Source organism: Cephus cinctus, unplaced genomic scaffold (genome assembly GCF_000341935.2).
Source record: "Cephus cinctus unplaced genomic scaffold, Ccin1 Ccin1_scaffold0617, whole genome shotgun sequence".
NCBI lineage: Eukaryota > Metazoa > Arthropoda > Insecta > Hymenoptera > Cephidae > Cephus > Cephus cinctus.
In genome coordinates, this window is record NW_014333261.1 from 73,316 (window position 1) to 97,700 (window position 24,385).

The following is a 24,385-nucleotide window of genomic DNA, read 5'->3' on the forward strand; positions in this document are numbered from 1 at the left end:
GTGGTGCCCCCTGGGCGGCGCGATCTCGCACTAAGCTCTCGAAATCATGTGTTCCCTCAGTATGTTGCGGCCTCTGGCAACGGGTGGTTGTGTGCTTCGTAAAAGTATCCCTTGAGTTTTCTCACCGTGGGAGCGGAGAGTGTCCAATGGTACACGCCGGATAATCGTCGTGCGGTTAAGCGAGCGTCGTGTATCCCGTTGGTAGAACGCAAAGAGAAATCGTACGTACAGTGCGGAAAGGCCTCCGTGCGCGTACAAGTGCGTCGCGCGAAAGAGATCAAACAAGGCGTCGCGTACCTTCCGCGTTTTCGTTGCATTCACGATTACTTCTTGTTCTGTGCGACAAAAAAAGAGAGCGAGAGAGATCGACCGAGGCTAAGAGAAGATACGATTATACAGCAAGAGGGGAAGTGATACACGGTAGTAGGAGAAAGGGAAGGCGAAAGAGAGACAGGGAGGAAGAGAAGCTACGCGGAAGGAGAGCAGAAGATTGAGGAGAGGGACGGAGAGAGAGCGAGAGTGAGAAAGAGACAGGACTGGGCAAAGAGCGGAAGATCCTGAAGAGAAAACGAAAGAGGAATAAACATATAAATAAATAAAGGAGTGTAGTTTGTGCCTAAGACGGTGGCTTCGTTACGAGAATGAGCTAACCTGCGCTCATTGGATTACCATGCTGGATACAGCCGCGTGTAACAGGTAATGCTAAGGAAACGTCTAATGCTAACGTATATAAAAAGAATATAGAGACTAGGTGGTAGTTAGGTTGTCTCTGAGAAGAGAAGGAATCCGGAACTAGGTAGGTCCTTTTGTTTCTCGTTGGTTTACGTTAAGCTCATCGACTTTGATAAGGCGGTAAACAAAGCCGTCGAGGGTTTGAAAGTTCGCGATCGTGCGCGTAGAGGAGGCGCGTCCGTCGCTCGTGCCTTCCCTGTCGCCGGGAACATCCTCTGGTGGTTCATCTGTACTTCTTTCTCTTCAATCTCCATTTCATTAATTTCCTATGCATTTTTAATACTCGGAAGAACACTCCTTGGGCCTTTTTTAAAAATTTGTATACCATGGACGATACTATGTTGTTGAGTCAAGTCGAAGGCGTCGTAGCGCTTCAGGATGCGCTTATATCCCTTAATAAAAAGGAAATGACGTTACGTGATAGGATTACTGATAAATAGGGTTATTAAGAAGATACTATGATAACAGGGAGACTACGTATGCTTGTTATTTTCTATGAAAACTACCACGGCTACTGCACACTATGAAAGGTTAGAAAAACAAGTATGACCACGGCAATGAGACGCTTAGGAATATTGAGAATAGTGAAAACTGCGGCGCAAATAAGGTCTCAGCGTTTTACATGTACTTTTGTGCTATGCGAATAAATCATACAGTCGTAGATTGACAAGAAAACAACATTCGGAAGTCCATGTGGTGAATGGATATTTTTTTTCTCTACTTTTTATTTCGAGCTAGACGCACGCGAAAGGTTAAATAAATTCTAGTTATATTTCTGGAGGCTGATTGGCCTCTCACGATTCTGTGTGATTTTCCCTGTTACACCACACATGGCGCCAATGAATTCCGATGGATAAAGCCACCAAGAGTAAATATATGTAAATTTATGTATCGCTCGATTCCATAATTTTCATATCTATATCCACGAAATATAGTCAATCGAATGCGTTCTCTGTTGCGCTGATTTCACGCGTATTCGTTAATAGATTTGATTACCGTTCATGCGAAACTCAACAAGTCCCCAACACAGGACGTTACTTAATTAGCATTTTCAATGTCGTAAAAAAGTGAAACGAGATTCCACCGTATGTTAAATGAATTACCTAAAGGATAATTTTACAGAGAGAGAGAGGCGATCGCTAGTACACGTATGTATATATATATGGCTTTCTTGGTTATAAGTTCACAGGACAAATTCAAGAATTCGTGTAATTAAATAATTATTATTGTACATAACATATATAACGAGAATCGTGCGTTCGCTTAAGCCAAACGAATCGAGAAACAGGTGTTCAACAGTTTTCAAGGACCCCGTGCTATTTTCAATTTTAGTTACCTAGGTTACATAGCGATCTTCATACCTCCCAGTTGACGTGGACATCGTGGTCACGGCAAATGAAGTGCGAAGAAATTTACGTGTGCAATTATTATTGTCGGGATACCGGCCAGAAAAGAATGCTCTGAGTAGATTTCTGGCGGGAATATAGCTACACTGGTTGAGTAACGAGGAGCAAGTAGAGACTGGCGACTTTTAAGTACGTATTAAGTAGCGAATAAAATGTGGTACTCGGTATATACAGTGCCGGCCTCTATTGTCAGGTATCCTAACAAATACATAGTAACGAAAAAGACGTTGAGCCTAGTCCCAATGACTTTTTCAGGCGTTTAACAATTAGTCCGATGAGTGTTCTGCATGGAAAAGTACAGTAAGAAGAAAAGAAGTAGCGAGAAATACGGCGAGGACAGTCGGGACACAATTTATGTACGACACGATGGACGCTCGAAAGAAGCCAGAGATAACGGAGGACTTTGGGTCGTGCGCGAAACAATGCAATAGGAGTGCGTGGGGCTTGCGAGTAGGCGCCAACGGTTACAAAAATAGCTTTAAAATATTACAGCACCCGAGAATTGAACCTTGTGGTGTTTTAGGTGGCATCGACAAGTCCAAGTGATCATTGTGTCTCTCTGGAGGTTCGACAGGCCGGTTAGGGCTCCTGCTATCCTCACTCGTATACGCCCGTATGCATCGATGCACGGGTGAATGCATACTGAATCTACACAGTCGCGCATGCGCACGACAGTTCTAACCGCTATAACGTATACGGATGCTGTTCAGCCGCTGCCAGCATGTCTGCCCGTGCTGCTCTATGCTATTTCATGTTATACCGTGGCTAAGGCACTGTAGTATACAGTATTGTAGTGTATTCTGCTCCGTGCTGTGCTACGTCGTGCTGTTCTGTGCTTGGGCATGCACACGAGATCGGCCAGAGGCGCGAACGGTACCGAGGATTCCCGAGTATACACGAACCCGATCGACTCGGCCGAGAAGTAGCCGGCCGACTGGCCACACACAAACGACTCGAAGTAAACCAAACCTACCGGTCCTACTGGGCTGGCTGATCTGCCTGTCTGCCTGCCTGCTTGACTGTCTTATGCTGGTTAAATATATATGTATATGTAACCATCGTTGCTTCCACAAACTATTCACAGTCTACTTCTTAGGTGTATCCACTGAGAATATCCAGCTATCCTACCTGGAGTAAATGGAATCTATCCTATAACGATACCTTCGATCCCAGACGATTCAGCCGATTCTATCGCTGCGCTCCTCGTGCCTGCCGGCTACCGGCTTATTTATAGAACGCCGGAGTAACGTTATACACGTAGTGGGAGCCACGCGAAAGAAAAGCGGCTGACTCTACGACCACGTGTTATAATGCTCACCGTCTCGACCCAACACGGATTAGCAAACGTAACGTTGTTGTAACTCTTGTGATTGCGGTTTTTTAATGCTGAAATCAGTTTCTGGTTTTATTAATTTTTCTAACCTTTCAAGTAACTTGCTCTCTCTTCGTCTTGTTTCCTAGAGGTAACTCGTCACAGGCAATTATTTACCTAATTCCACTCCTAACCAATCTCTCTTCATGTGACCTTGTTATTTCTCATAGAGATCTGTATTAGTTATATCAGTTTACATGCTTTCGCGGATGACAAGGATCCATTCCGGTCGATGAGTCTTAACGTCACACGTTGACCAACGTTTGAGAGCCACTTGTCAGGCATTAACCTGCGATTATCGCACCAGTATCGATCCGTGATAGCCAAATGAATTCTGTAATCTGGCGCTGACAAACTAAATCATTAATGACCTTATCAGTAGCACATCACAAGGAAGTCACTCGGTCGGCCCTAAAATACCCATTAGGGATTTTGAAAAATGCCCATGGCCAAGTTCTTCTTTCTAAACGACGTTACTAAGTATCCCATTTGTGTACTCGGATGGATTTCGAAATTTTTTATTAGAATTCGAATGTTCAGTCTCACGCCTTTTTAGTATATTATATACTATATGTCCCAACGTAACACCCACGTATGTAACTCGTGTGGCTTAAGCTGTTCAGTGGCAGAAATGTGTCCAAACTTTTTCTACGACTTGTTTACGTGCATATTGCTCATCGAAATAGGTTCTGAAACTCATTCTTTGAATAGCTTTCATTAAGTGGGAATCATCAGTAGAAATAAGTTCTGTCAGTCTCAAACAAGAAAATGGGTAACGAACGAAATCCTTGCGTAGATATGATACTGTCGTGTTTGATTAAATTTTTTAGATTTTTTTTTAATAATCGATAATTTGGTTATTTTCAGGTGGCTGTTTGACGTTCAGGCCGAAACGGAGAAGAGTCCTCTCTGGCGTCATAATGCTTGCGAAATAGCAAACGACCATCGACGATCTTCCTGCTGAGGACAGCTTGCCATGTTGTTTAGGTGGGTTTTAAGCGACGGCGTCCTCAGGATAAATTTGCACCTCGGTTCCATTGCAAGTGAGCCTTTATCGTTTCGCTACTACTCTAAGCTCTTATCCAAGTATTTAGTGGCGAAGAAATTAGCGTTATCTCGGTAGACTTCCGTCATAAAGCAACGGACTTATACGGATTTTTCTTTCATTTTATCACACGTAGCCATACTCGTATCTCTGTTTTTTTCCGGAATTTTATGTAAATACTCACGGGGACAAGCACAACATAGATGTTCCTAACATTTTGTTCCTTCTTGTTCGGCATTCAACCGCCAAAAATCCGATTGACCTAAAAATATGCTAATCTAAACATACACGTAGAAGGCTGATAACAATTCCCATTCATTTACTCGGCTGTAACTCTATTCCAACGGCTCGTTCCAGATGGCACCTATAAGCCGGCAGTCTCAGGTTATTGTTTCACTATATTTGAAACTGACTTTTGAGACCAACTTCTAGGTTTTCTTCGTTTGGATTCAGGCACACCCGAATCCAATATCCTTTCGTCGAATGTGACCTTTGCCATTAGGTGGAATATCTTGCATCCGTTTATAAAATCTACACCGGACACCTTCAGCGTCCATCAAAAATTGTTTTGGTCCTGGCTTTCAACTTATTTCCAATTTTTATTAATTTTTTTACGAACAAAAATATTTATCACTGACACTAGGTATGCGGTCCTGGGAATGAAATGAACGAATTTCATAAGTTGGCTTGTACAAGGAATTAGATAAAAGGTGAATTTCTTCGCAGAGTTTATCCTCCCAGTTTTTCAGGGGCTAATCAACGAGTTTAGATAAGTCACAGGAGAAGAGCGTCTCTAAGTGTATTAAGTGCCAGATGGAAAAAAAAAAATTTTTTTTTTCCCAGATACTATCATGTATCACGAGCAAGGATTCAATCCACGCATGTCTTTTTATTAAGAGCGTTGAATTCTCTATTATTTTTTTTGTCTACTCGCTCGTTACTAATTACAGTGACTTGGCAGCAAGTTCCACCCGTACCATTATTAAACCACCAATTGGCCACTGACTGCTTAATTTGGTGAACGGTCGCTCTACAAAACTCACGGAATATTCCAACGACTCAGAATTCCAGCATATTGACGGCAACCGATAGATTCGTGGTGTAGAGTAAAAAAAATTTGTTTCATAACCTTCAAAAGTACACAAAACTCTCGTACTACTCTTTTTCTTGCCACTTGCAGTGTAGCGTATCCTCTAGTCAAAGTTAATTCATAAGCGAAATTCTATTCGCAGTCGACCATAGCGTTAATCTTAACAGGACGTTGAGGTGGTTCTAAACGAAGTCGTAGCTCGCCTCTAGTGTAAACGGCGAACGCGTGATACTCGAATGCCAGGCATAACCGCGGAGTATTTTCTTGTTGCGGTTACAGCGTCTTTGGCTCTCTCGTACGTCTATCCACTTCTCGCGGATAGTCCTAATTTTTCTTCTCTCACTCCTTCTCACGGAACGGATAACAGATTTGGTTCGGGCGACATACACGGGAGAGAGCAAGCGAGATGTGAGTTATGAATGTTTATCTAAATGATATGCACCGCGAGTGTTGACCCTGGATTGCGTAAACGTTCAGCTACTGGCAGCCGTTTATATACTCCTACCTCCTCCTTGGTACCGCGTATCTTCGTCTATTACTATTCCCATATACTATTAATACACTGTACTCGTCGCCGAGCAGTCAGACTTTCGAGTACGTCAAGATGCCATTAATTTTTCCTAATTACCACGCACGCTCGCTTGGGTAGGGGTCGGAATCACGTGCATTTAATTGCGATTTCGTTTAATTCAAATGGCATAAGAAGCCAGTGACTTATTACACGGTACTCGAGTAAGCCTTGTGTATAGGCGGATATATGACGTACTGTTAGGCGGCCATACTTTATCTCTAATGTAATCTTGCGATTCTTCGTGCGAAATTAATTAATCATGATAATGGGAAGTATTAACGTTGAACCTAATGGCGAGACAGTCCGCGTGTAACGTTAACGGCCAGGCTCTAAATCCTCGTCTGTATATTAAACCAAGCAGTTCTCGGAGGGTGTAGAAAAAACAAGGGGATGGCACCAGCTGTGTGCACGTAGCTTGTTAATCATCCCTGCGACTTAATTAACGGGATCGAGTGGAGAAACTAATGCGTTTCACGATCCCGGCGAATTCGACTAATGACATCCGTGAGCTATATTTTCTTTTTGATCATAATTCGCGCGCGGATGCCCCGGGGGATGATGGGGTTTAATATTTCCAGTGCACAGCTTTCGTAATCTACCCGTTGCTCGGTGACTTTAGCATGTAGCAGATTTTAGTTTCTAACCTCAAAGGAACGAACAGTCTAGGAAGTGTGTTGGGAGCCGTCATGAAACGTCACCGATGATGGCTCGTTGACTAATCGAACGAATGGTTGCCGATGACGAATCGCCACTCCGTGTGACGTAACTCCGTGATGGATGACTATTGTTGTAACTGGAATAGACGAAGAGACCAGTGGCGCCGCTGTGCGGCTTTTCTGGGCAACTTTAGGGACTCCGCGTAGTGTACACACTGGGCATATATCTACTTCGTAATTAAATTGAGCAGACCGAGCGCTTATTTGCTCGGTGTATTTCTGCGTGTAGATCCAGGTGAATTGTTATGGCGACGAATACGACGTCTGATAAGTGTACGCCCAAGCATTTAATATATTGTATAATTCTGTCGGATTATTGAAAGACATGCAATACAGGCTGTTAACCAATGTCACGAGCATCGTCTGATAAGAGGATCGAATCGGTGTCATTTATAAATCAATTGAACTATACGCGCTCTAGTTATAAATATGGCGTTAGACTCGAGAGACACTTTCGACAGAGTGTACTGAACGTTAATTCGATATAGCCTATCGAGCAGTTGGGTCAGGTTGAAATAGGATATTTTTATTTATGGTCTGGTGATGGGTGGCAATGCTGCGATATATATAATGTGTTTTGTGATGATATTCCTTCGCATATCGATGATGATTGTCAAGATTAATTTGAATGATGACTCTGATTACAGGTGAAGCAGGAGGGAGGCGCTGACCGGTGGGGGCGGCGGCCATGCGCCCCGGCCCGCCAGATTCGAGCCGACGCAGGCCTCCCTGTCGCCAGCCCCCGGCCCAGCTGCTGCTCCTCTTTCTACCCGGCCTGCGGGCGATCCTCTTCCTCCTGATTCTGGCCACAGCCGTCGGGCCCCCTCTCACCGTCGCTGATTCATCCTCGCTGCTGCCTGGGACCCTCGAGGGTCCACCTCGCAAGTCCCAAAATCTCACCATTGGCTACCTCACTGCTATCAAGGGTGGTCTCAAGGATCGGCAGGGACTCGCTATCTCTGGGGCACTCTCCATGGCACTGGATGAGGTGATCTTCTTAGGCCTATGGATACTTTTAAGAGGACGAGAGTCCGATCGCGTCTGTATTATATGGGTCTTGGCATTGGGGACTGATAGATCGTGGACCTGTACCGTTGTTCCGTTTGTATGTACTCTATGGACTATCGTTACTTTTACGTTGTCGGCAGTGCCCGGTGCACGTGTTTAAGGGTGTTACGTAAATGCAGCTGTGGAAGCACGGCTCTTTCGTGCATCAACGGGGTATGACTAATCCTCTTTAATGATCTTATAATGCGTGTGGGATCATCTTGTTTCCTTCCTGGAACAGTTGCCAAAGTCGGACACGCCAAGGTAACATGTAGCACACGTAAATATAGTCCGACGTGTAATTCTGTAAACGGCGTTATTAATTTTCATAACGATCGCTATGATCCTTCTCGTGGCGAATTGGTCTGCCGTAAATTCCAGCGTGTAGTAATGCACTGACTTCTCGGCTCTCTAGAGCGCTCTAGAACGACAAGTAACCCTGTACGACGTTACCGATATCAATATCGGTACGCCGCTGTATGCCGTTGGCTGGCTGCATTCTTGATGCAAATTACTCGACGTAAATGCGACTCCTAGCGCAACGGCTGAACGTTTTAGAAATTTACTCGGATCGAGCCGTGGCTCTTTGACACTGTCAGGCGCGCTCGGCAGCCCCAATTTAACTCTGTAGTTAGCCTTCGACACTTATTCCCTTTAAATAATCCCAGGCTCCTCTTTCAGATAAACAGCGACCCGAGTATATTACCAAACGTGAGGCTGGTGATGCGTTGGAGCGATACCCGGGGTGAGACCGTGGAGGCAACCAGGGCGATGATCGACATGATCTGCGACGGGGTGGCAGCCTTCTTCGGGCCAGAAGGTTCTTGTTACGTGGAGGCCATAGTAGCCCAGTCCCGCAACATACCCATGATCAGCTACGTAAGTACACGCTAATACGTTCAGTCAGGAACGCCCGTAGCCTTCCACGTAGACCAACACCCTTGATCCCCGATGGCAGCAGCGAGCTCCGCTACCTTGGCTCACGTTTCCGCGCCATGAGAAAATCCAACGGCGTACCAGGAAGCCGATGGTCGTCGTCGCGACGCCAGCTGGAAATACAGGGAGAAAGGGACGACGGATCCGATATTATTTTATCGGCGACGCATTTGCATGAAAACTGCTGATTCCCCTGACCTTCGCGGTCTATTTATAGCCGAGCCTGTTGATGCCCCACGCAGTCGGCCGGACGCTTACCTGGTCCGGCTTGGCTGGCCCAGTACCCGACGTTCGCCAGGTCCTATCACTATATATCATATCCTTAGTCCTCTTACGTCTGATCTCGATCACTTGGATCACCGATTCGAACCGGCTGTCGGTATCGTTTTATTTGAGATATTCACTATCACAACAGATACAGTCTTCCATACTTCGGATCTCCACCTGATACGTCATTTTCATCAGGCACCTAGTGGACCAGTCGCTTGTGTATCGTCTCGATGACAAGGTTAATTCCTACCTCTTTTTTTTACATCCTCTTGTTTGATTTTCACTTTCCAGCTCCTCGACCCACGTCAAAACCTTAATATGTATCAATGGACTCGGATCCTATTCCCAACCGAGTGAATGCACACTCCGGGCCTCTATTGCTCCATTGTTACGGCCGATAGTTGTGTGCCCGTCCGGTTGTGTCCTCTCGTGAGTATATATTGTGGTCGACGTGCCTCTGTATGTCCTGACGGGCCGTTAAACACGTATTTCTCTTGTTTCTATTGGAGCCTCTCGGACGGGGTGAGCTTCGTTGTGTCAGAGGGCGCTTCGGAGCTTTATTACTCTTCACCAAGTAGACTGTGCTCGGGCGATTGAATGACTTTTCAACGGTTCGTCTACGCAGGGCCAATGAGTGCCGGTGCCAGTTTTATGAAATTTTCTTTAAAGGAAAAAAAAAAAAAAAAAAAGAAAACTACAATGCCTAACACGGTGAATACTTAATTTATATCGTTTCATCTTGTTTCTCGAGTCCTCCCTGCATTCTTACGTCAGTCTCGTAAGGACGGCAAACGTTTCGCTCTCCTTTGGGGCGAAACTCCGTCAATTAAACCTTAATTGGTATTATGCCCGACGCAAGTGACCGGACTACGCGTACTCAACGAGTTCAAACGAAACGCGTAACTCTGAAATTATTTCTACGCCTTTCCCGACGCCATTTAACTTCCAGAATTCACTGCGACGCGTCTTCTCGACTTGACAACACCATGAAGCGCGAAAATCTCATTCCGTCTTGCCGAGTATATTCGGCCAAGCCATACTCGACTCACGTCCAATTTCGTTGGACTCTATCCTTAGGTACCGTTGACGCGTATTACGCTTTGTCAGAGAGTTATTTTAACGATAATCATCAATTCGTATAATCCATTTGGACGTTGAACGAAAATCGGCGCTCTGGTTTCCGGTCGTTATCATCGCCGCGACCACTCTAGAAGCGACGTTCACGCACTTCGAAGACTTTTGAAGCTGCTTCGGCGACGTCTGGGCGCGCTTACAAAAGCGGCGGCAGGTCTTTCGCCCCGCATTTACTTCTCGGAATTGTGTTGCCGGCGGTTCCTTGCTCCGCGCCCCACATTTTCAATTCGTTATTTCGTATGTATTTTATTCAATTGCCGTTATCGTGGTCGTTGGCGGAAAGACGTAAACGGCAGAGGGGGAGGCACAGAGGCGGTCGAAGAAGAGAAAAAAATCGTTTGGCCATCAGGTCGCGATGACGCAAGACCATGAGGCAACCGAGAGGAGCAAGGCCGTATCTTGTAACGTTCCGTTCACGACTAGCGACACCCCTGTGAAGTTTACTGAACAATTTTTTTTTCTTACAAAGAAAACGTCCTACCCGGCGCCGTCGACGTCGAGTCTTCCAAGTATCTATTTTACGCCTAATAGCTAGCTGGTTCTCAATCGTGCCTATCCAGGAACTTCGGTGGGAGGGAAATCGTCTTCCCGTAACGCCCAATGACGATATTCGCTGCTTTGATTTACATTCGAACATTTCCTGCGATCTAAGTCTCTCGCAGCACCGTTATCTTTCCGTCGATTTCGAGTCGTACGAAGTCAGTCGTCTCGCGTCATTATTTAAGCATTCAAGGATACGACTGTGCTGTAGTACAGCTTACTAACTCGCTGTGTTTATCGCGGCTATATTTAGACGGCTATTGCTTGCCAACCCAACGGACGGACGAAAAGCTGGTTCGCACCACGCGACACAAACGCACGCCTGCCTTCTCCCTTTTCTCCTCTTCTTCTCCTCTTTCACCTCGGCACCATCCTTACTTCGCCTTTTGCTCTTGTTTATTCTCTGCCCCTGCCCCTGCCCCCCCCACTCTTCTTTGTCTCCCTTGCTATTTTTTGCCGTTCTTTTTCATACACCCTTTATTTTTTCTCCTCTCCTTATTCTCCGGGTTTTTAGCCATTTTCACTACGCGAGTGTCGCACTCCGTTACCGTCTGCGGGGTAACCTTTTCTTTCGTCCTGCTTTCCTCTGTTATCCTGTGCCTCATACGTAATTACTTTTTTCTTTTCTTTCATTCGTACCCCGAAGCTTTTTTGCCTGAGCTAGAAAAATCGATTCGAGCTGCCGATCGCACAACGCCGCTTCTCGGCATCTGTTCCAATATTTACCCCGGGGTCTCGTGTATGTATATCTATACGCGCGTTGACAATACACGATATGTATATACACATGAACGCAGGGCCGTACCCTCCTCGATCGCCCCGTCGACCCCTCGATCCAATGTATTTTCGGACATTCCACTCTGGCCTATTTATAAATCGCTCCTGGATTATTTTAGGCCCCGACCGGCTCCTCTGAACCGTACGCCGACGCGATGCACTTGTCCTATTTACATCGTGGCTTCGCTTTCCCCTTTCGAATACACAAAATAGCACGACCCCACGTGGCCACCTGTTTCACTCGTGAATTTTCACGTGACAAACGATACACCCCGTACATTTATCAGATCATCCCTATATATGCAGCCCGACTGTCATCTCTCTGTACAATGAGTAATTGTAACAAAGAGCTTTTATAGACGGTGTCAAATATTTTTCGGAACCCCCTCAAAAGTAAGCTTCGATTATTGGTCTATCTTTAACACTATAATTATACATTTATATAGCTCCACAGCCCACAAGGTTTATTTTACGCAGGATATCGTCTGCTTTAACCACTTTCCACGCTCGTCTCACTGTAATGCTACGCTCTAAAACAATGAAGACCTTATTCTTCTCCTCGCTACTGCCTCTATATAGAAAAGTGTCGCCATCGTGAATTCCTTCGGTTTCTTACCGAGCCACCAGCTCCCCTTCATTGTCTCTGTGTACACTGGGCATTTCGCTCCGGGTTGAAACCACCTGTTGAAACCCATCGAATCTTTCAGGGCGTATTCCCATTCCGCGTTTTACCATTCAAGGGGATACGTAGGAGCACGCGCGACTATCGCTATTTGTCTGCCGTGCTATAAATAGACTCTGTTGATTTATGAATAAATGAAAGCGTGCGTACGTGTTGGGAAGTTGCTCTCGGGATACTCGCCAGAGAGCGTATACCAAAGATCCCCACCATCCACCATTGTTCCAATACATACCATGTTTACCCAGTACCAATAATGTCGATGCTCCTTGTTAATAATACTTATTTTACGTTTCGGTCGCTCCTGGGACCGCCCGATACGTCGACGTTCTTCCCCGTCGGTAATGCAGGGAACCAGTCCTGAACAATACCGGTTGCACAACGACTTCTCCTCTCAAGGTGGTCTCGTCTAAATATAGCAAACCGGGACCGAGAATAACGGCCGACAATGACCAGAACAGGACTAAATGGGTCAATGCAGGATATTACCCAGGTCTCAGTTTTATGACAGACGTCTTCTTCGAGGCGTGGACTCTAAAAGTGCCCGATCCCAGCTATGCTCTCCAGGAGTAGCCGTGGTTACGTCGTACTCGACTGTTTCTTTCACATGGTCTTTATTGGTTTGCCTGTTGCGGCACGCTTGGTCTTCTTCTGTGTCTGGCCAGTTGAGAGCCGTTCGTTAAAGAAGATCTGACCCCCCCCTCCCCGTCCTCCACCCCCAGTTGTCACATTTAATTTATATGTTAATGAGCGCATGTCACATTCCAGCAGCTCTCAGGCTGAGAGTCTCTACGTTCTCCAGGTTATATTTAACCGGCGCGATTTATTCCCCTCTCTCTTCCGTCCACCACTTGTCCCACCTATCCCAACCCTTCTCTGCATCTCTTAACGTCCGTCTCTCTCTTTCTCTCTGTATTCATGGTGCGAACGACCGTAACGCTTGAATTTTCATTATCGCAGAAATGCTCGGACTACAAGGCTTCCAAGGTGAGCACCTTCGCACGCACAGAACCACCCGACACCCAGGTCACCAAGTCTGTCATCGCTCTTCTTCTTCACTATGGATGGAACAAGTTCACCATCATCACCGAGAGCGCCTGGTCCACCATTGCTCGCTCACTTGAGGATCAGGCTGGCAAACATAATCTTACTGTTAATCATTACAAGACCGTTGAGGATCGTCACACTTGCTGCGAGGAGAGGCTGCCATGCTGCCAGGGCAGCGTATGGTTTCAGCTTATACAGGAGACCAAGAATATGACACGGAGTCAGTGCAGTTCTTTTTTTTTTTTTCATTTAGCGCTAACTACCTTCCGTAGATACCTGATAATCGTCATTCTGCATGATATTTGTTTTGGGTTCAGTTTGGTCTTAGACTTTTGTTGACTGTGTAGACAGTTTTTTTTTTTTGTATTTGAACAGCATGCGTTTATTAAAATTTTGCTGTGGTCGTGTAGGGGCGTTGTTTGGGGATGGTGGTATTTTATTTGGATTTTTATTTTTAGTTTATATTTTCCTGGGTACTGCCATGTCTCTCATCGATATGATGAACTCCATGCAGAATCAGAGGCTACTGGATAATGGGGAGTACATGGTGATTCATGTTGATATGATGACCTACTCGCCACGCGAGGCACAGAAGTACTTATGGAGTCAGTATGCTTGCAGATACTTTTTTAGGACAGATTATATTTTTTTTGAGGAGCAGGCGATAATTGATTTATCTTTTTTTTTTTTTTTTATTAGAACCGGAGCACTTCGATCATTTGAAGAACTGTCTCGAGCCCAAAGATTTTCTTAAGAGGGCTCGCTCTCTCATGGTCGTCGTATCCACGCCACCTACACAGAACTACGAGGAATTCACGAAGAAGGTTCGCGAATACAGCAGCAGGGAACCTTTTAATTTTGTAATACCCGAGTTACTGAGAAAGTATGAAAAGGTACGCTAGGTCCATAGGTTTTTCATTTTATTTTGTAAATAAGTATTTGCAATTGTCTAATTTCATTTCAGTACGTCTCTATTCACGCTGCGTATCTGTACGACTCGGTGAAGCTGTACGCGCGCGCCCTGGATCAGCTTCTACGGGATCAACCTGATCATAGCTTGGAGGAAATTGCCAGCAACGGCTCGCAGATCATAGACACGATAATAAAAAATCATACCTATCAAAGTGTCAGCGGCGCCACCATTAGGCTGGACAAATTTGGCGACTCCGAGGGAAACTTTTCGGTTCTTGCCTTGAAGAAGGACTCATTCCGTATGGAAAACTTCTCCTGCGACTATCAGATGAAGCCGGTGGGACAGTTCCAGCAGGGTGAAACTCTAGTGAGTGAGTTGTTTACGACATTCGCGCGATAACGATCACCAGGCTGGACCGGTGTCGATTCTCCACTGGGAGAGAGTGAGCTTTCCGTTGACCAAACTTGACACGCAGGTGTATAGACCATCGGAGGCCATGGATTGGCCGGGAAAGAACAAACCGGAAGCTGAGCCCGGATGCGGTTTCCTGAACGAGCACTGCCCCAAGGATGACACACATCTTCGCAGTATCGTGGCCGCTGGCATCCTGGCCGTTCTCCTCTTCTGCGCTGCCGTCATTACCATGAGTATCTACAGGAGATGGAAAATTGAACAGGAAATTGAGGGTCTTTTATGGAAAATAGATCCAACCCAGATTCACGGATATCCCCATCTCGACAATAAAATGTCGTCCCCTAGTAAGGTGAGAGTAGTTGAATGACAACGAGAATTCTTTACTCCATTTCATTTCTTCTAAAGTCAATACAAAAGAATCCTAATTACGTCATGCATATTTTACTACACCTATTTATCAGTACTGTGACTAACTTGTTTTTAAACATTCAACAGAACAAACCGACATTACACAGTACGTGTGCTTTTTATGTATAACGTGTTCAGAAGTATTAATAGCCCTGTCCAATATTCACGTAGAGTCTATTATGTAACATTGACAAACGTTTATTCGATTTTCAGTTAAGTTTAGTTAGCGCAATGTCCTACGAGTCGAGGTGCGGAGGTCAAGTGTTCGCCCAGACCGGCCACTACCACGGTGTCGTGGTCAGGATAAAGGAGCTGAAGTTCTCGAAGAAGAAGGACATCTCGCGAGACGTAATGAAGGAAATGCGAATATTGCGCGAGATACGCCATGGAAATCTCAATTCCTTTATTGGGGCTTGCGTCGAGCCCATGAGAATACTGTTAATTACCGATTACTGTGCCAAAGGAAGTCTTTATGTAAGCATTAAGATCATTTCGACGAATTCCAATGAAATATCCGTCATTACTTACCGGTCTATACTTTTCAGGACATCATTGAAAATGAAGATATAAAGTTAGATGATATGTTCATTGCGTCGTTAGTTCATGATCTCATTAAGGTGCGTGAATTTAATATTGGTAACGTTTAATAGTCGAATAACTAACTGCCGTTGTAATTACATATCTATCCTCACAGGGTATGCTGTATATTCACGAGTCATCTGCGCTAGTCTGCCATGGTAATCTAAAGTCTTCCAATTGCGTGGTAACATCGCGTTGGGTTCTACAAGTCTCAGACTTTGGTCTACACGACATGCGGCACTGTGCCGAATCGGATAGTATCGGTGAACATCAGTATTATCGAAGTGTGTTTGTCCTCCACATGTGCACGTCTTTTCATTCTTCATTGCTGTATGTTATTAAAATTGTCTTGTTTCCCCTGGATTAGACTTATTTTGGAAAGCGCCGGAATTGCTGAGAAATCCAAACGCACCGATTCGTGGGACACAGGAAGGAGATATTTATTCCTTTGCTATTATTCTTTTTGAAATGATTGGCCGCAAGGGACCCTACGGTGGTGTCAATCTAGAGCCCAAAGGTAAACTTTAATTAAATAAAGATTATATATATGTCATTATACGGAGATATGTATGATCGGAGCAACGAGTCTATTCATTCTAATTGGTTTGACAGAAATCATAGACAGAGTGAAAAGGTTTCCGGAAGACGGCGAGCCGCCATTCAGACCTAACGTCGACATTCTGTCCGAGTCTGAAGCTGATTGTGCGGAATACATCGTCAGCACCATCACCGACTGCTGGGCAGAGTGTCCAGAGCTCAGGCCGGACTTCAAGATGATACGGACTCGTTTAAAAAAGATGAAAGCCGGTCGGCACCGCAACATAATGGACCAAATGATGGACATGATGGAGAAGTATGCCAACAACCTCGAAGATCTAGTCAGTGAGCGTACGCGCCTTCTTTTCGAGGAGAAGCAGAAGACTGAGGATCTGCTGCACAGAATGTTACCGGAGTAAATATTATGATAATTGACTTTGTGAACACCATTTAATTTTTATATTCTATTTTATATAATTCTTTTAGACCCGTGGCCAACTGCCTCACGAATGGTATCGGCGTGGAACCAGAGGCCTTCGACCTGGTGACGATTTACTTCAGCGACATCGTCGGCTTCACGGCCATGTCTGCGGAGAGTACGCCGTTTCAGGTTGTCAATTTTCTCAATGATCTGTATACTCTTTTTGATCGGATCATCAAGGGCTACGACGTCTACAAGGTTGAAACTATTGGAGACGCCTATATGGTGGTAAGTAGTAGGAATGCATATTATCGCAAGTACAAGCATGCTATGGATAATTAATATGTTCATTTAATCAACAGGTCTCGGGTCTCCCGATAAAGAATGGCAACAGGCATGCCGGGGAAATAGCTTCAATGTCTTTAGAGTTGCTGAATGCCGTAAAACATCATACTATTGCTCATCGGCCGAACGAGACATTGAAATTACGAATAGGAATACATACGGGTAAGAGGCTATAGGATGATGAAGTCATTAGGTCATTTTATAGAAATTGCACAGATTTATTATTGCTAAAAAGAAAAGCACTGAACAGACGCTTGCGGTGTATTTTTAGGACCTGTTGTTGCTGGAGTGGTTGGTCTGACTATGCCAAGATACTGTTTGTTTGGTGACACAGTAAATACAGCGTCACGTATGGAGTCGAACGGGGAACCACTTAGGATTCATATAAGTGGTCAGTGCAAGGAAGCTTTGGACAAGGTAGGAGGCTACATCATCGAGGACCGTGGCCTGGTGCTCATGAAAGGAAAGGGTGAAGTTAAAACGTACTGGTTAACCGGAGCGACAGACAAGGCCATACAAAAAAGAGAAGTAAGTTTTGTCATTTGGAATAATTTTCTTTTGAATATTTTATATTAACGAGACGTGGTGTGTAATGCATGTAAAATGCTTCCAGGTCGACGTGGGCGATTTGCCACCACTGTTCTCCAGACCTCGGCGAAGTCCAAAGCTGAACCCTGACTCGCGTCAAGCTTCTCTGCTGGCGGGTCTAGGTGCAGGAAGCCGAAGACAGTCTAGCGTACCAAGACCATCCGGGGATGATTCATCTTCACAGTGTGGAGGATCGAGTCCAATACCACGACCAGTTCACGCCAGAAAGCTGGAAAGATCACCACTCTACCTAACGGACAGCGTGTCTAAGACAACCCTGGAAAACATGACAGTACGCGAAGCAGAACTGGAGTCCCGAGTAGCAAACGTGAAGCTCGTCCTGGACGATCTCTTCCTAGAGTCCCGTGGAAAGTTTCGCAAAATTCCAAGGGTTCTATCGACAATAGCATCCTCGTCGTCGACAAACGATTATCCCTCGCAGTCGGCCATAAGAGAATCCAGATCCTTGGATCCGTTTCCGTCGGAGAGTCACTCGCGTCGTCTGGAATCGCATCTCTGCTGGAGTCGCGAGCCTAGGAAGAGCTTTCGCTCTCTGGAGAATTGCGACAAGTGTTCGCGGGCTGCACTCAAGACAAACATTACGGACAAAGTGCTGAACAACAATTATCCAAATGGTAACGTGATAATAGTGCCACACGCTCATCATGCCACGAGAAACGAGGCGGAGCCACTGTTGACCGATGGCGATGGCGGAAGCGGTGGGGTCTCCATCGGCGATGCATCCGTTAAACGTTGGAGATCCCTAGATCAAGTAGCGTCCGCTGCCAATGCGGATAGCGTGCCCGAGAAGAAAGCCTCGGCGCGCAATTCCATACGGAGCTGGTGGGTCAACCTGTTTAACGGTAACGGACTACGCAGCAGTGACGTATCTCTGCGGAGAGGTGTTATAGCTGGTTACGACTTACAGTCGGAACGCGAGAGTATAGTTTGAGGACGAGAACTTGGTCGTTCGATCGTTGCCATTCTCTTAGATTAGACACATGCAATTTTATGTATATGAAAGTTACCGACAGTGTATATTTTTTAATAATCTTAGATATTTTATATGGACGAGTGTCGCGTCAGAGTTAAGAAGGTGGGAGAGAATGACACGTGCTCCAGAAGAAAGAGGCACAATTCAATTGTGGTACACAGTTGGTACAGTGGGCCTATGTCTATAATGTTCTTTTACTCCTTCTTCCTTTTTTTAAATCAGTGTGTAAACGAGAAATAAACTCTTTTATAAGAAATAAATCATTCTAACCAAAGTATACAGAGTAGGGGAGAGAAGTACGCTGTGAGCCGTGATGTGCTGAATAATGTTGCGTGTATACACATTGTATACATATCTATAGACATGGTTATTAAGGATCATTGCACGATTGTCAATTTGATTTTTATTAATTCGCATGGTAGAACCATCTTCAGGTGGTGCAACAGTTCTGAATAACCGTGTATATGTAATGTAAGGCGCATCAGTGTATTTAAATTCTTACACGGCACAAGCGTGTACTCGCGCGCATAATTTGGCGTGCACGTATATGCGTATACATGCATCATTTATGTATAATATGTGTATATGCATGTAGGTAAATAATAATTGTTCACTGATGGAAAGCAAATTGTCTGTATGGCTGTGAAAAGTGAACTAGATTGTACCTAAGGTGCTTAGTAATATATCACACGTTGTCAAATGTATATAACTGAATAATAATATATCTATGTAAAACGAGGGGATTTAAATTAAACGGATTATTCCCTTCTGTATCTATGTATGTTCATGCTGGTGGAAGATGCGAGTTTCTTTTTCGATATAAAGAATGGTTTCTGAGTGATGGATACTTATGATATATACAGTTTATTTGAATAGATTGCAAGTTTTCATACAGTTTCATACACTACGTTTGTATACCCTATTGAACATTCAATCTTGACCAGATAAGAACTTTCCTAGGAAGTCTGATGGTTTCTTCTCAACTGTTACTTTGAAGTAATCCATAAGCTGTCCCTTGTTCTTCCACTTTTCTAGAGTCTCTTGCAGGTCCTGCTCTCCCTAGAAAAAATAACAGATCAAAGATATTAATAATTTCTTATGGACTTGACACAGAGGAACATGAGTAACTTACTTTTATGATGAGAAAGTCGATTACCCTGATGTCTGTTTCATTGGCATTCTTTCTAAATTCCTCTCGCAATTTGTCAAAACACATCTTTTCCGTTACTGGAAGTGACGTGTCCAGTACTTGAAAAATATATGAAGTTAAATCAACAGATAAACAATAACAAGAAACTAAGAATTGCAATTATTTAAATTGTTAGTAGACTATTTATATGAATTGTATATATTCGATACAAGATGAATGTAGTTTTATATAACATACTAAAAATAAATGACAAACTTGGAATATAATTGAATTAATTGAAAGATTTATGCACTATTAACTATCAATACTTTCTTGCATTTAATGTCGTCGTCCAGTTTATTAATAGCTGTACAAAAAAAAATAGTTGATAGTTCATAGCTTATTGAAGGTTAAGATGGAGCATCAGAATATACATTATATTATTGAACATAAATTCTATACGTACAAATTTGAGGTATTTCCTGGTACCATAATTTATACAATGCTAACACTCTTTTTCGTGCTTCATTTTTATTAAGGGATAAAACTGGACGAACATATTTCGTCGTTGCACTCACAGAAGCCATTTTGATTTCTTCTGTAGAATATGAGTGTGCTGCCACCGAAGTTAATTTATGTTACTAGACCACGACCACATCATCTTCGAAGAATCATATCCTGGAGAAATATCATAACCTAAAATATACCTATATTTATTAGATATTCCAATCATATTTTGTTATCCAAAGGTTTGAAGTAAGACACATGTTAGTTCCCACATGGATATTTATTATCAATGTGAACATTTTCAGTTTTTTGTACAAGTAAGAGTTAAAAGCATTTATATAATGCCGATCTTATTGGCGACGTCAAGAGCATCGTAATCACGAGCTAGACGAACGTAAGCCTTCTTCTTGCCGTCTGGCCTGATCAAGGTGTTTACTTTTGCCACATCGATCTCATACAATTTCTTGACCGATGCTTTGATGTGATACTTGTTGGCACGAGTGTGTACAATGAAGACCAAGGTATTATTATCCTCAATTTTCTTCATTGCAGCCTCAGTTGTCAGTGGGTATTTGATGATGTTGAAAGCATCCATACTGAAAAGATTATTCATTAAATCATTAGGTTCCAGTTTGTAGTATCTGAATATTTTAATATGACCAGAAGCTTAGGTGCTATGCAGTGTTTATATTTTAAATTGTTCTTACCGATTCCTATTAGGAACAGACTTCCTGGGATATTTTGGGTTTCTTGGTGGTCTGAAAGTCTTAGGACGGTGGAAATGCACCGAAGTCCTGATCTTCCTTACTCTTGAGCCATGGACACCCTTGAGGATCTAAAACAATAAAATAACATTGATTAGCAAAAACCAAATTAATATAAACACTAAGAAGTGGCTCACAGTAGCTTCAGTACTGTGTTAAATGTTTAGTTTCATAATAACTCAAAGAGATTCCCACACATTACTCATCACGTAAAACTTCATAAAATGCATATTTGATTCTAGATATTATCAGTAATAAGATTTTTCTCTATTGTAATGACCTTTTTCTGTGCTTTTAGGGCCTTCTGCACAGGCTTTGCTACAGCCTTGCCACCCTTTGGAGTCTTCTTGGCTGCTGCTGCATTCTTCTTAGGCTTGCTAATTGCTGGCTTAGCAGCAACTTTGGGTGCAGCCTTCGGTGCAGGTTTAGCTGCAGGTTTGGCAGCAGGCTTAGCTGTTGCTGACTTCTTTGCAGCCGCAGGCTTGGCTGCAGGCTTCGTCACCTTAGCAGTAGAAGATGATGCAGCTGCTGCTGCTGCTGCAGGTTTCTTCTCTGCTTTTTTCTCCGTTTTCTTCTCTGCAGGTTTGCCTGTTACATAACGAAGTATAAGACATAAGGTGAAGAGTACAAAATCAAAATCATTGAAATGCTGACTGAAGTAACGCCTAAATAATATACACATATGTAAGGTAGGTCAGTTTCAATTAGATTATATGTATATCCATAAAGTATTACCAATTTTTTAAAAATATAATTGCTCATCAAATTTAAATAAGATATAAATATAAACGAATGAAACACTGTAAATAATGGAAATGCCATGGGGCTCAAGTGTCTATCTGACCGCATGGTCGTTCAATATTAACTTCAGTTTTTCGTAAGAATATTTCAGTTTAAATCTTCGAAGAATGTGCTATATTCACATCACCAAGCTTCAGCTTTTAACAAAATTATACACTTTGTCCATTTAACATTACTTTTACACGTAAAATCACTTTTAATCATACCTGCTTTTTCCGTGGGCTTCGGTTTCGGAGCCATTTTGCTGAAAAGGACGGCAACTTAAACAGGAAGTGAATGCCAGGCCGCAAGATCACTACGTTAGTCGTGCTAGAACTAGGAACATATTGGAGATCAAAACAATTCTTAACAATGTTTCTCAAATAAATATACAGTTCTCACATAATCCACCAAGCATTATCTCTTTATTTATATATATGTCCACGTATAAATATCCATTTCATTAGATATGAAATACACACTGTAGTAACAGCACAAGCAATATTTTTCTACATCGGATTTGAAATTGTATCATTCACAAAACTTGCAATAAATAATATATCCGCATTGTATTAAAAATTATTGCTTTGCAATCTTTACGCGACAAACGAACAAGAATAATACCGAATTATAATATTTGTCTATATTGCTTAGTTATTTTCAACATTGCTACATGCTTTAAATTTAAAAAAATCACATTACTCAGCTTAAGGTGTGAAACCTTGAAAATAAATCTATGACTGTTCGATATAATTATATTCGTATAAATAATAAATATTTAAATATGTGGGTTACAATATTTCACTCAATGCATATCATTTCCTACACTCGTGCGATAATCACCCGCATTTCATCCCTTCCAAGCGAACCAACACCTGTCCCAGCAACGAATGTTTTTGTTCGTAACTCAGAAATCATCAGGATTTTCTCTCAGTATCTAATACAGTATCCTCCAGTTCCTTTATATAACTTTATGCGACTTGACTACATCGTTTACATTATCGTTTGCATACTTGCGCCTGATTATTTTTCTCCTGTTATTGCATAACAAGCAAGTGAAAATTAAAAATTGCTCACAAGAGGTGCCGCATTAGAGTTTTATGTTAGAAACTCGCTCGGCCGTTTACAAAATGATGAAGAACGTCGCTCACGAGGAACGTCAGGTACATGTATACGATTATTTTATATAAGTTGAAATATATTGACATTACATTATTGTTATAAGATATAAAACACAAGTGCATTGTACTGTTTTTATTATTATTTCCAGATAAAATACTGGCCGCCTCCTTTTGCATCCGACATGACGCCTTATCGTGAAAGAGATTTTGATGGTAATGTCAGAAAAGTTTGTTTGTCCAAAAGTCTCGTACCTAGAATATCAAAGGCGATCGTCCTCGGTGACGTTGCCGTCGGCAAAACGTCTCTGGTTAATCGGTAATTAGTAAGAATGCACTTCCGGTTTTTTAAATTCAAATTTAACGTACGTATATGATTAAACGTTATTTGCAGATTTTGTCACAAACTCTTTGACAACAATTACAAGGCTACCATAGGCGTGGATTTTGAAGTGGAACGTTTTGACGTACTAGGTGTACCTTTTAATTTACAAATGTCAGTAAGATTCAGTGTTTCTATTCTGATTTAGTTTCTGTGTAATTTATTTCAATATTCCTTTCTGATTCTACAGATGGGATACTGCTGGTCAAGAACGATTTAAATGTATAGCTGCATCTTATTACAGAGGAGCAAACAGTCAGTACAATTGCAAAAGATAGATCTTTCTATGATATTGAAATGTTAATAATTTCTTGATTGATTTTAGTTATTGTCATTGTTTTCGATTTGGGCAGTCTTATGTCATTGTCCCATTCCCAACAATGGCTTGCTGAAGCAGAAAGAAGTAATGTAGGATTTTATCATATCTTTTTAGTGGGAACCAAAAGAGACCTCTTAGTAAGTAAGTCTATAGCTTTAATTAAAGTTTCCTCCCTTAATTTACTATATTTCTTTCAATAGTCCAATAAGGTTTACGAAGTTATTGAGAAGAGAGCCATAACGGTAGCTAAAACAATAAATGCAGAATACTGGGCAGTGTCTTCCAGAACAGGTGACGGTGTGCCAGAATTATTTGCAAGAATGGCATCATTATCATTCAACGCTACTATTATACGAGAATTACAAACATCTGCTACTGAACAAATAACCGTGGGCTCTGATCTCGTTAGTAAGTGGACTTAGAATTTTCTCATTAATATTCTATAATGCACTGCATAATTTTGAATTCAATTTCTTTCAGCTCTAAAGAATCAAAAGGAACTTCCAGAGAAGAAGAAATTAAAATGCAATGGCTGTACCGTATAAAAATAACAATATACAGCAAGTTACGCACATATATGAGCATTTGCAATCTTTGTACTAAATATCGAATAAGCTGAATATGAAAAGTGAGCCAAAAGTGCCATAAAACAATTGAAGATCTTCTTTGTCCTCTTTTAGGGACTTATCCCCTTGTAACGAAAACAAGTACCAGATAATTGGATACATACACTTTTCTACTCTCTTATTTCATATTGCATAATGGGGGCAGCACGTGTATCTTTAAAGGTTCATTGATTAGATTCCAGGTTTCTCCGTCAGATGT

General features: G+C 42.8%; 4 protein-coding genes across 6 annotated transcripts; 2 read left to right on the plus strand and 2 right to left on the minus strand.

The window, feature by feature from the left end:
• The first annotated feature begins 74 nt into the window (after positions 1-74).
• LOC107269266 (receptor-type guanylate cyclase Gyc76C) lies at positions 75-19,334 on the plus strand. Of its 3 annotated transcripts, none has more exons than XM_015742940.2 (18): positions 75-696; positions 4,378-4,497; positions 7,580-7,920; positions 8,661-8,858; positions 13,276-13,582; positions 13,821-13,967; positions 14,062-14,255; positions 14,327-14,641; positions 14,751-15,038; positions 15,311-15,571; positions 15,643-15,714; positions 15,792-15,939; positions 16,044-16,193; positions 16,289-16,628; positions 16,700-16,922; positions 16,997-17,141; positions 17,251-17,507; positions 17,593-19,334. In XM_015742940.2, the coding sequence occupies exons 3-18, from the start codon at positions 7,621-7,623 to the stop codon at positions 18,517-18,519; spliced, it is 4,272 nt and encodes a 1,423-aa protein (XP_015598426.1). In that variant the 5' UTR covers positions 75-696; positions 4,378-4,497; positions 7,580-7,620; the 3' UTR covers positions 18,520-19,334. The 3 variants fall into 3 exon arrangements, with proteins under 3 accessions (XP_015598426.1, XP_015598424.1, XP_024942285.1); XM_015742938.2 differs by having other exon boundaries at positions 15,792-15,960; positions 17,593-18,519; XM_025086517.1 differs by lacking the exons at positions 75-696; positions 4,378-4,497; positions 7,580-7,920; positions 8,661-8,858 and adding an exon at positions 12,615-12,925 and having other exon boundaries at positions 15,792-15,960.
• Positions 19,335-19,399: 65 nt separating this feature from the next.
• Positions 19,400-20,314, minus strand: LOC107269271 (NADH dehydrogenase [ubiquinone] 1 alpha subcomplex subunit 6). Its single transcript, XM_015742949.2, has 3 exons — positions 20,157-20,314; positions 19,694-19,809; positions 19,400-19,620 (listed from the first exon to the last, which is right to left on the minus strand). The coding sequence occupies exons 1-3, from the start codon at positions 20,275-20,277 to the stop codon at positions 19,492-19,494; spliced, it is 366 nt and encodes a 121-aa protein (XP_015598435.1). The 5' UTR covers positions 20,278-20,314; the 3' UTR covers positions 19,400-19,491.
• Positions 20,315-20,463: 149 nt separating this feature from the next.
• LOC107269270 (60S ribosomal protein L23a) lies at positions 20,464-22,077 on the minus strand. Its single transcript, XM_015742948.2, has 4 exons — positions 21,969-22,077; positions 21,242-21,549; positions 20,905-21,032; positions 20,464-20,793 (listed from the first exon to the last, which is right to left on the minus strand). Exons 1-4 carry the CDS (start codon positions 22,000-22,002, stop codon positions 20,532-20,534), a joined length of 732 nt encoding a protein of 243 aa, XP_015598434.1. The 5' UTR covers positions 22,003-22,077; the 3' UTR covers positions 20,464-20,531.
• Positions 22,078-22,621: 544 nt separating this feature from the next.
• On the plus strand, positions 22,622-24,209 carry LOC107269269 (ras-related protein Rab-34). The gene is made up of 7 exons (XM_015742947.2): positions 22,622-22,904; positions 23,012-23,178; positions 23,254-23,355; positions 23,432-23,496; positions 23,567-23,697; positions 23,761-23,968; positions 24,041-24,209. The coding sequence occupies exons 1-7, from the start codon at positions 22,842-22,844 to the stop codon at positions 24,103-24,105; spliced, it is 801 nt and encodes a 266-aa protein (XP_015598433.1). The 5' UTR covers positions 22,622-22,841; the 3' UTR covers positions 24,106-24,209.
• Positions 24,210-24,385: the final 176 nt, after the last annotated feature.

Coding starts and splice junctions, on each gene's coding strand:
- LOC107269270 (XM_015742948.2), bottom strand. CDS start 22,002: ATGGCTCCGAAACCGAAGCCCACGGAAAAAGCAG. Junction 21,033..21,241: donor CCCTAAAAGCACAGAAAAAG/GTCATTACAATA, acceptor TTATTGTTTTAG/ATCCTCAAGGGTGTCCATGG. Junction 20,794..20,904: donor TCTGTTCCTAATAGGAATCG/GTAAGAACAATT, acceptor TAATCTTTTCAG/TATGGATGCTTTCAACATCA.
- LOC107269271 (XM_015742949.2), bottom strand. CDS start 20,277: ATGGCTTCTGTGAGTGCAACGACGAAATATGTTCGTCCAGTTTTATCC. Junction 19,810..20,156: donor CCAGGAAATACCTCAAATTT/GTACGTATAGAA, acceptor ATATTTTTCAAG/TACTGGACACGTCACTTCCA. Junction 19,621..19,693: donor TCGACTTTCTCATCATAAAA/GTAAGTTACTCA, acceptor TATTTTTTCTAG/GGAGAGCAGGACCTGCAAGA.
- LOC107269266 (XM_015742938.2), top strand. CDS start 7,621: ATGCGCCCCGGCCCGCCAGATTCGAGCCGACGCAGGCCTCCCTGTCGC. Junction 15,039..15,310: donor AAATGTCGTCCCCTAGTAAG/GTGAGAGTAGTT, acceptor TTCGATTTTCAG/TTAAGTTTAGTTAGCGCAAT. Junction 16,194..16,288: donor TGTCAATCTAGAGCCCAAAG/GTAAACTTTAAT, acceptor TTGGTTTGACAG/AAATCATAGACAGAGTGAAA.
- LOC107269269 (XM_015742947.2), top strand. CDS start 22,842: ATGTTAGAAACTCGCTCGGCCGTTTACAAAATGATGAAGAACGTCGCT. Junction 23,179..23,253: donor AAAACGTCTCTGGTTAATCG/GTAATTAGTAAG, acceptor CGTTATTTGCAG/ATTTTGTCACAAACTCTTTG. Junction 23,356..23,431: donor GTACCTTTTAATTTACAAAT/GTCAGTAAGATT, acceptor CTGATTCTACAG/ATGGGATACTGCTGGTCAAG.